Source organism: Carassius carassius, chromosome 15, assembly GCF_963082965.1.
Source record: "Carassius carassius chromosome 15, fCarCar2.1, whole genome shotgun sequence".
Taxonomy (NCBI): Eukaryota; Metazoa; Chordata; class Actinopteri; order Cypriniformes; family Cyprinidae; genus Carassius; species Carassius carassius.
Genome location: NC_081769.1, coordinates 18,893,118 through 18,904,335, shown reverse-complemented (window position 1 = coordinate 18,904,335; position 11,218 = coordinate 18,893,118). Strand labels below are relative to the sequence as shown.

The following is an 11,218-nucleotide window of genomic DNA, read 5'->3' as shown; positions in this document are numbered from 1 at the left end:
GTAATTCAGTATTCCGGCCACAGGATGTCCCTATTAGTCACTTTTCAAAATGGTCTCTCCATTGAAACGGGGTCAGAAGTAAAATAGTCTCTTATTCCAACACCATTGTAATAGAAGCAATTCCACTAAGAAAATGACTATAATCACTCATTCTAGTTATTTCTGTGTGAGCAGCTGTTCCACCTTGATGGTGGTTTTTATAATGTATCGACTGGCTTCAGCGCCGCTCTTTGAAATAATGCTTTGCTCAAATGGCTGTTAGTCTCTTGCAGACAGTAAAAAGTGCCTTTCAGATTTCACAACATTCTCAGCTGTTGATTATTTATCCTCTCTCTAATACCAACCAACCCAGTTCCTTGCTTTGCAATAAACAACTCCATTTCGATTCAATTATACAACTCCAGTCCATTTCAATCAACTATAAACAGAGCACTTTGGTAGCAAAGACGGAATCAGAAAAAGTGTGTGTGTGTGTGAGTGAGTGAGCATCCATGCATGTTAACATGTCTGAATCAGTGTTTTCTAAAATGTATACATTCATGGTAACAGTAAAGTACGTTCGTCTTGTGGACTACGTGGAATATGGCAGTTTCGTCATAGGGTTTTTGTGCAAATGTTAGCCTCTCCATCATTATATTCTGTGGCGTTAAGCTGCGTAATGCTCGTAGTTACAGTGCTTCGTATGTGAATGTGTATGTGTATGGTCATCTCTTCGTTTCGACTAATCATCCATCTCTCCGCCCCGGAGGGGAACTTCCCACATCAGGGTCTCAGCTGCTGGAGCTGCTGGTGTTGGGACTGTCCTCAGTGGGCTGAGTCGGGATGGGGACAGAGCCGGCGCTGGAGGAGGGGTTGGCTAGAGGCAGGCTGGCAGCGGTGGGTGAGAGTGCAGAGGGCGCAGTAGTGCTCAGGACCTTGGCATCACGCTCACGCAGCAGTTGAACAAGCGCGGTGTGCTGGGCGCTGAGCGTGGCCAACAAATGAGCGGGCAGAACGTTAAAGCCGGCTGTCAGCTGCTCCACCCGCTGCTCCAGACTTAACATCTGTCTCTCCAGATCCTCACTGCGGTCGTTCAGCTCAGACATCAGCTCATACATGACACTCTGCATCTATGTGGAGAAAGAATGAGAGTGGAGTTAGACAGAAATACTGTGGTAAAATAAAGCGAGGGATTCAGAGCAGTCAAAGAAAGGAAAAGGAGTACACGTACTGTACATGAACAGAAGAAAGATTAAATAGAAAGAGCAGAGATAAATGGCGCAATAAATAGCCGGAGGAAATAAAGCATCTCAAATGAGATCTCTTTAAAGTCAACATGGTGTTCACAATCCATTTGCTTGTTAATGTGATATGTTTCTGAGGAAAACGGGATTTTCACTAATAAAAAGTATTGGATGGGACTTGATGGGAATTATCTCTGAGGAAATGATTGGGTTTCGAACAGTGGGCGGTATGTGCCATTATGAAGCTTGCTAAAACAAGTAGCTTTGGCTGTTGGTTAGCAATATTCAATAGTGACAAGAAAAGCAGAGGAAGAGTAAGTTATAATATTTTGATGAAAGATTATGATGACAATATTTTTTACATGCATTTATGCACAGTTCGTAATAGGACCAAGATGTCCATTTAGATCTGATCTTGACTTAAATATCTCAGTTGGTTTGGCTAGACAGCCAAATAAAATTAAACAGAGATTGAATGGAGAGTCTCCAGCTTCTTAAATTTTTCATATGAGAAAAATACTCCAGTAATCTCCATGCTTATCCCTTTGAGGTTCTCGGTAAGAAGTCATCTAAACTATGCAGTCCATATTCAATTTATAGTATGTCAATTGTCTCTTTTTGTTTATTCTCATAACGTTTAAGACAAACATCTGAAACAAAGATGATACTTGAATGAAATGTAACTAAGATCTCCAACAAGTCTCCAAAGCATAGAAAGGGTACCAGCTGAGCAATAAAATGGTCCTCTGGGTGAGAATAACTGGTAAATAACGTACAGTAGTCTATTTTTGGATTGTTTTTACAATAAAACTGTCTTTAACATTTAAAAGGACATTAAAAGGGAACTATTTGAGATAATATTATTTGTTACCACAGAACATATATTGAATGTAGTTTATTTTTCTTCCACCACTGGTAAATATTAGGGCTTTAAGCATGGCTATAATAAAATTTAGTGAGGTTTATGCTCAAAATTGAAAAACCCCAAAAAATCCAGTCAGGCAAGAAACATGAGAAGCAAAGTTGCAGAGGATATTAAATTTACAATTTGTAAGATATTTGCAGTAAAATATTAAAAAACCACTAGGCTAGTGTTAAATATTTTGTCCCGCTGATTACTAACAATCATGAGAAAATTCCCATTTTAAACAGTGACACGGAGCAGTGCAGTCGCCTGTCAATGACGTTAGTTACCCTTTGTTACCACCTTTACTGATGTAGAAACCACATGACAACAGTGTCGTGGACAAATGTGGAAGTAGCTTCGCGACAAACTTCAACTAGAAAGAGATGCCGATCTCGCTTGTGTTTTACTCGACAGGTGAGTTGTTTTGATTCATATCTTTACAGAAAACGTATGCTATTATAACGATTAACAAGATTATTATTATGGGGCATAAACGCCAAACGCGGGGCATCGATTCTCTAGACCCTCAAGAGGACGCATCTGATCCATAGTCTGATCGCGTCTTTGCATTGACTTTGTATGTAATCTACTCACGCAAATTGTTGAACTCGCGTTAAATCCATGATTTATCTTTCCGTCTGATTGATGGCAGTCAGCGGTTGGGTAGAAGACAACAAATCCCATCATTCCACACTCCTTCTTAGCGTCATCAAACCACGCGATTGTTATTGTTTTGATAGTGTGCCCTCTAGTGGCAGGTCCTACAACCTGTACCTTTAACAATTGTTTTTTCCAATGTCTCGAAAAAAAATTATCTTGCTTTATGGATCTTTACATATTATTATTGGGAAGGAAAAAAGTTTTGTTAAATAAAAAAACATTTAGAGAAAATAAAAGCTTCAAAAGTGGACTGACAGAGCATGCAATAAAATGTACCTTGAGCAACCCATATTTATTGAGTCTCATACAAAGCACACACACAAAAAAACTAAAGGCAGACTCACGGCTCACTGTGCTACAGCTTCAAATATCTAAAAAGAAAATGCTACAAATTCTAGGAATATACAACTCACTCTCTTTCAGAAAACAAGCACATAAAAGAAATAAAACACTAGATACATTCAGAAAAAAATGCCCAAACACACACACACAGCCATCATGAAAAATATCTTGAATTGCACACATTCTCTGTCATTCTTCAGCTTCCTGTCTCTCTCCCCTCCCACCCTCTCCCCGTCTCTTCGCTCCCACTGTCATCCCTGCTTTAACACTTGTTCAGGTTGCTAGGAGACACAAAGCCACAGAAACAAATGGGTCAGCATGGAAACAGTTGAATGCTGAGATATATTTGGGAAAGCAAAGGTGTGTCACTGGGCATTATACAAGTGTTGCAGTCAATGTGCCTGCAGCCTTGGGCGTTACAAAGTGTGAGTGTGTGTGTGTGTGTGTGTGTGTGTGTGTGTGTGTGTGGGCATGGTAAAATTGCAGGAAAAGGGAACACAATGTCATTGAAAGTGTGTGTGGGTGTCTACTGTTTCCTAACAGATGTAACGTGCATATGCGTGGGCTCTGATGTGCGACCATGTCTGAGACTTGTATTGATGTGTGGATGTACAGTACTCTTACCTTTGATAAGTCCACCAAAGTATTGGCTTGATCACTGAGTTTTCTCTGCTCCATTTTAACACTTCGTAATCTAAAAAACAGGGACACACACACACACACACACACACACACACACACACACACACACACAACCCATTAGACCTCCTTCTATTCTCTCGAGCACCAACGGCCCTAAATTGTAAACCTCAAATAGCTAATTAACTTAATCATCTTGTTTTCTTTATTTGTTTGTTGTTGATGAGAATCCCCCAAGATGAATATGCAATTACGGCGTAAATCCTAAAAGCATTAGAAGTAAAAGGATTCCACAAGTGTGGGATTTCTTTAAAAGAAAGTCTTTGCTTTGAAATGAGTCCTTAAAATTGGCGGACAGGGCCACAACAAAACAGTGACAGAAGGATTATAGTTCTTCAGATGATGAGTATGTGTGTGGAGCGGTGGGCACCCACACACATAGCATTAGCATCAGCAAGCTAACCTTCAAATAAGCTAATACAGCCAATGAACAGTCACAGATAGTTACTATAGTAGTGTAATGACAATCTGAAAAACCAGAGGGACATGTTTTTAACAAATTGGATGGACTTATGAATATTAATGAGGTGATGTAATATTCGCTTAGCTATATCGAATCATAATATCAATGCATCAAGCTAGCTCTATCCATATTAGCATTAGTTCTTGTTTAATAATCCAGTCTAAAACCAAAGCGACCGGCTTGACAGAGGCTTCTGTTTGGTCTTAAAGTGAATGTTCACCCAAACATAAAAAGTTTGGGACATGAGGGTGAGTAAACGATGATAGAATTTTCATTTTGAGTGAACTATCTCTATTGAACTTGATTATTATGAAATGTAAAAATAACAATGAAAATATTTTCAAACATGAACATTTTTCATTTAGATATGTTGTTTTCATTCGATCTGATCAAAACATAAACAATGTAGACAACGTAGACAACGTATCCGCTAGGATTCTCATACCCAGCGATATCATAATAGCTGATACCTCAAAAAATCTGACGATATGATTACGATTAGATTAGGAGTATATCGATCAATATATTGCGATATTATGCTATTATATACCTATTTTAAACTACCATCTACATTTCTATTAACTCACAAATGCAGCCCAAATATATATTATGAACATTTATCAGATTTGAATTGTGACAATTGGGACATTCACAACCAAAAAAATAGACCTACACATTTTTTTTTTTTTTTTTTTTATAAAAAAGAAAATAAAAAATTGGAAGAAACAATTCTGGCTGCTACTATGGGCTCAGTGCTAAAAATCTTTTCTACAGATAACCAAATTACAAGCAATATCAGAAAATAAACACAAAGACACAAGTTCAATAAACAGTGCTTTTCAGGGTTTTCAGCTCAGTCTAAATCAATTTTCAGGTACCGTATGCTACAGAAATGTTATAATCAACTGAAAAATAAGTGCATAGTCTTCAATGTATAAATTAAATATAGATGAATAATTTTTTTATGTTACAAAGGTTATTTAGTCAGGAGCAGTGAGTATTTTTATTTAACAGAATTTGATTTATTATTAGTTTGCTTTCACTTTAAGAACGAAAGCACAACTACTGATACACAATGCTTTTTTCTCAACTGTTTACGTTAAGACATATGCCTTACCAACTGTGTTCACTAGGATATTCGCCAAAATGTGCATTTTGTCTGTATTTATTCATCCATGCACAAAAAAGCAGAACAGAGCTCAATTTAGTATTTATAGTATAGTATAGTACTTATTTTCACATAGCTATGATAAAGGTTAAACATGGATGCGTGTATAGTTTCTGTACTGTATTAAAGCTTTAATCAGGTTAAAACCATATATTAAAAGCTAACATAAGCAGAAGCATTTACAACAGCGTATCTAAAAGTATTAAACAACAAAAAACTAAAAACAAAGTCCTACCAATAAAAGCTGTGCTTGCACAGGTTCTGCACGATCTTCTCTTCAATAATATCCTCTGCTTCTCAATCGGGCTCAGACTGATATTAACAATATTAACGATGCCGTTGTTTGCAATACAACCAGAGCACATGCCACTGAGGTGATGGGCGGGACCTTTAGACACGCGCTAGAGGCGGTTTAGCCAACACACTGGGCTAGCTAACCAACCACAGCCCATCGCCTATTTTTGAGGGAGGAGGAGCTTCATAAAAGCAGGAAATGATCGATGTGTTTCTCAGAGAAGGAACAGAGCAGTGTGGAATAAAGGTAAATAATGTGAGAAATAATGTGGGTTTTTTTTAAGAAGCATTAAGACATTTTAGCCTGCATCCCATAAACACAATCAAGCATATAAAAAAAACAAAAATGGTGAATCACCCATTTTGGCGATGTCCTTGCCACATTTCTGGACCTTGACCGTGGTAGTATGCTTGTTGTCTATGGGAGGGGGAGGGAGAACTCTCGGAATTCATCAAAATATATCTTGATTTGTGTTCCGAAGATGAAGGTCTTGTGGGTTTGGTATGACATGAGGGTGAGTAATTAATGCCAGAATTGTCATTTTTGGGTGAACTATCCCTTTAAGGACCATTCAGATGGATGATAACTACAACAATCAGTATAGCAATGGACAATAATGTGTTTATTATAAGTGCACACTGCAGGCTGCCACTTTAAATGTTCAAGCTCTTTAGTCAAGTCAGATGGATTCTGATTGGATGTTTTTATTAAAGATTATTAAAACTTTTTTATAGTTATTGTTTGTATGAATGTCTCTTTATAACCCTTACGAAAATTAACCATGGTTTTTATTGCAGTAAAAGTGCAGTAACCATGTTTTTTGGCGTATTGATTACCATTTGTATAACCACAGTTTTACTACAAAAAATGGTTAAACTATATGGCTAATGTAGCAAAACCATGGTTAATTTATGTCTACCATGGTTTAACAATAGTAACCACAGGTTTTTTTTTTTTTGTAGTAAACCATTGTGTGAATTACATCATAAATCTCGAGGCAATGTTTCACAGTTCAAGATGTAATCCCAAAAACAGGTCTGTAGAGATGAATGGTAGAGAAAACCATCACCACACTTGAAAAATATATTTGTCTTGTTTTTTCTCAGATACCATGTCCGTGGACAGGTCAGAGATGCCAACCACTACTCCCAGCCCAAATGCAAAACACTTCAAAGGCTTTTTATGTGGTTTTAGCTTACACTGCTAAAGCTTGCATTTTTGTTGTTTACTGGTCTATCTGTGCAATCAGTATGAGAATATAAAGTGCATAGATGAGCGATGAGAAGTAAGTTTGTTGTGAAAAGCTGTGTGTCTGTGATGGGAGGTTGTTTTTCTCACTGGTGAATGGCTTGGAGAAACTTCCTTTGATGCTTGCGTACGCGGGAGTGGTCAATTTTCTTCATCAGCTTGGTGTGCTTGTATATCAGCCAAGTCTCTCGTAGAACATTCGCCGCTGCGTTCTTTATCTGAGGGGACATGTCACCATAACAACAATATTAGCAACAGGAAAAGCACCTCAGGAGAAAGTAATCACAAGCATAAGCGCTGCTTTGCCAGTTCATGCACACAACCCCAGACGTCTGCCAAATTAAAGATCCTCTTGGGAGATATTCCAGAGTGATCTTACAACAGATTTTGTAGCGCATAATTCTGTCATCCGGTCAATTCACAATTTTGGCCCCAGACCAGCAATGTTCAATAAAACAGGGTCAACTCTAAAGCTATTACAAGATATCTTTATATCTTTGTGGTGAAGTTTTGAAGGACAAAAGCAAAGCCGATTCTTCCATTCTCACAAACAACAGACATTCATTCATTTCCAATGGAGTTGCATGGAGTTTCAATCATATGCATATTTGGAATTTTTGGATCCAATTGACCCTTCGCAAAAACCTGCCCACCTTAGTTACTATTGTTATCTCCAATAACCCATGCCACTCTCACACTACACACTACAATATTTTTCAAGTTTAAGCCCATTGAAGTTAATCTACTCTCCTGTCTAATTTGGTTGTCAGATAAGATGGCGGATTCAGCATTATGACTGTAAATAAATATTACATATTTATTTACACATAATAATTTTACCATAAAAATAAAACTAAATTAATTATTTAAAATATTCAAAAATGATTTTGCTGGTCATTTATATTTGTGTGTATTCTGTATATTCATGCATTTATTATTCACATTACCATGGTAAATGAGTGACAACTGCTTCATAATAATTTGCCACTAGGGGCAAAATGCAACAATTTTGCGCACATTTCGGAGTGGAAAGGTGACTTTAATCTCAGTTCCTTTACTGTTATATCAATAAGTGTAATGGTAAATTCATTTAGCATTTTTTTTGTACACAGTCTGCATTTTTTTAAACTTGATTCACTATATGCACCTATTTTAACATAGTGTAGCACAATGCTAGTGCATTTAGCATCTGGTTAAACGGGATTGCAGGTGGTTAATGAATAAGATGCAGATTTTTGGACTGTAATACAATGTGTGAAAGGGCACAATATAATGTTTCGAGCAGGGCTCTGAACTGGTTCAAGGAACGACAACCAGAAACAAACAATTTTTTGACAGAAACAGAAATGAAATCAAATTTTATAGTTCCGAACATAATAAAAAATTAAAAATGGACATTAACCAGTTTATAACATTATTTTATTGTTCTATTTATTATTTGAAATGTGCTGTTAACCAATCAGGAATTGAAGTAGTAGGCTATGGCCTGCAAATGTGATGTTGATGCATCCAGCGTGTGAAATACTCGCGCAGCTGTGAACTCATCATAGGTAAGTTTTAATGGCAATGCACTCTCATTGGAGTTTATCCGAGGATAGTGTAAGATGGATTTAACAAATCACGCACCCGCAGCACTTCTGAGAACAGAGAAAATTAAATAAAATCATAGGCTTACATAAAAAGGAACATATAGACATATGCACAGAATATATTTCACTTAAATCATTGACAGATTAAAAGAACAAAATAAACAAATGTGTTGAATTTCAGTTCACTGACACGATCCAAAGTTCTCGAAAAGGAAAACTAAAGTTTTAAAGTTTTAGTTATTTTACTGTTTATTTTGCAAAAGTTTTGAATGATGTCTTGTTTGTATGACCATGGCTGGCGCCTCATACACACACACAGACACAACATATTTTTGCGACATTGCAGCCTCTTCACTATCAAAATAATGTGATGTGAGCCTAGCCTACGCAACTTAAGCTTTTTTTTTTTTTTTTACTCTCAAAATGAAATCTTATAAGCTACAAGTAGTGTTTTTGAAAAAATGCAGCAAATATTTTTAATTTAAAAAAATACTTTAATGTCTTCAAAGTGTTAATAGTTTTTTCTCTTTTGTTTTGTAGCCTACATTTGGCCAAAATCTAGAAAAGATGATGCTGTATTGGCAATGACTATGCAGATTTTTTTCTTTTTCTTTTTAAGTAAAGAAAATGCTGTACTTTATTACTATTATTATTTTATTATTAGTCTATTATAGGCAAATTTTTTTTTTTTACTAACCAGTATTTCTTCTTCTCGAACCAGTTTCAGAATGATAATAATAAAGAGGAACAGAGGAACAGAAACGTCAAAATATCGATTCTGCTTGGAGCGAACCAATTACAAAAAATATATATATATATATATCACAATCATTAGATGGAGTGCCCATGAACTTCAGTAGAGGGCACTCCACTCAGGACCATTCAACCCATCAACCACCAGATGTCACTTAGACACTAGCAACTCTCATACTGTTGCACCACACCCGAACTACATTCCCCATGAGACACTGCATCACAATTACCTTGCCACACCTGCACCTCATTCATCAGCCAATTTCCTTGCCACACCTGCACCTCATTTACACACACATAAAAGCAGCACAATCACTCTCACTCTCACTGCGAAGTCTTGTTTAGCCTGTCTAACATTTCCGAGCGTTTCTCCCTGTGTTTGTCATTCCCGTGTTTGATCTTTGGACTGATTACTCCGACTCTGATTCTCTGCTGCCTGCCCCGATCTCTGCTCGTTTCTGGTTTCGACTCTGGTTATCCCTGACACACCTGACGCCATTCCTGATTCCTGCCTGTTTGACCATTCTTTAATAAAGCGCTGCATTTGGATCCGAACACATATATATATATATATATATATATATATATATATATATATATATATATATATATATATATATATATATGTGTGTGTGTGTGTATATATATATATATTTTAAGCCCTGGTTTTGAGGTTCAAATATTACAGTACTTTTAACTCTACAGGCTCTTTTCCTAGAAGACCTCCTCGTGCATTGAAAGATTTGTTTGTGATGTCCTGAAGCAATGAATGCTATCTAAATCTCACATATGGCACCAGAAAAGGGAGATGGAGAGCAAATAAAGGACAAAATTGAAAAAGAAAATCTTTTGAAGAAAAATGAATGAGGGGACTTCAAAGGGGCGCCGCTTCGGAGAAAAGAACAATTACATCCTCGGTGGGCAACGGAGAGACGATAGAACCTCCCCACTTTTAATAAGCTCCCGATTTGACAGTATTCCTCCACCCATAGGGCATCACCAGGCTTTTCCTTTTTTTCACTGTGTCTGGATTTAGCACTGCGCAACTGTGATTAATTAATAGTGGTCAGTGAATTTAATAATACAAAAGTAGGAGCTCTGGCCCAAGCTCAATGCAGGTCTCATTTATGAAAAGAGCCAGAGACAGGGCAAGTTAGAGAATGAGAAACGGAGATATAATTTAGGCAGGGATGTTCTTGGCAGTCTACAAGTGGAGCTTTCTGGAATCTGGACTTCAAATGACATTGAAGCAGTATTATAGTGATTACAAATAATGTTACTTCAAATATACGAACATAATTCAGAACAGCTCTCTTATATCTCTTAAATATACAAACTAGATCATACAATATATTGACATATTCACATACATACGACCATTACTGACTATTTAGGCAAGATCCACATTGTCCTACCACGTTTATAAGCACATTGTTCAGTCTAGAAGACCTATGCCTAGAAGTGGCCACACGTGTAAAAATCACATTTCAGGAAAAATCATCATGCAAATTGATGGTATAGACTAGATATACCAACACAAAATTTATTGGACGGTCTATTTCATTCCCCACATAAATTTAAATCTTAAAGAATGCATAAAACTTATTTAAAATGCATTAAATAATAATAAAAAAACAAGTATACATTGTTTCAATATATATATATATATTATTATTATTATTTTTTTTTTCACAATTGGTACATTTTCTAAATTTTAAGTACTAATCACTCTTTATTTTAAAAACACATTTCGCTTAAAAATTGTATTACCCATGATATTATTTTATTTGCTTGTCATTTTTAAACATCTGACCATTATTTAATAAAGCAATTCTCAATTTTTTGACTCCAACAATATTCTCCAACAATAT

At 36.5% G+C, this 11,218-nt stretch overlaps 1 protein-coding gene across 2 annotated transcripts in view; it reads right to left on the bottom strand.

Moving 5' to 3' along the window:
* Nucleotides 1–425: 425 nt before the first annotated feature.
* Nucleotides 426–11,218, bottom strand: part of kcnn3 (potassium intermediate/small conductance calcium-activated channel, subfamily N, member 3) — a 57,113-nt gene continuing 46,320 nt past the window's right edge. Inside the window, exons 8-10 of one of the 2 annotated variants that reach the window (XM_059567768.1) lie at nucleotides 7,096–7,223; nucleotides 3,757–3,826; nucleotides 426–1,109 (exon numbers count right to left, since the gene is read on the bottom strand). In XM_059567768.1, the coding sequence (XP_059423751.1) occupies nucleotides 771–1,109; nucleotides 3,757–3,826; nucleotides 7,096–7,223 (537 nt within the window). In that variant the 3' untranslated portion in view covers nucleotides 426–770. The remainder of the gene's footprint in view (nucleotides 1,110–3,756; nucleotides 3,827–7,095; nucleotides 7,224–11,218) is intronic. The other variant, XM_059567767.1, reaches the window with a different exon arrangement.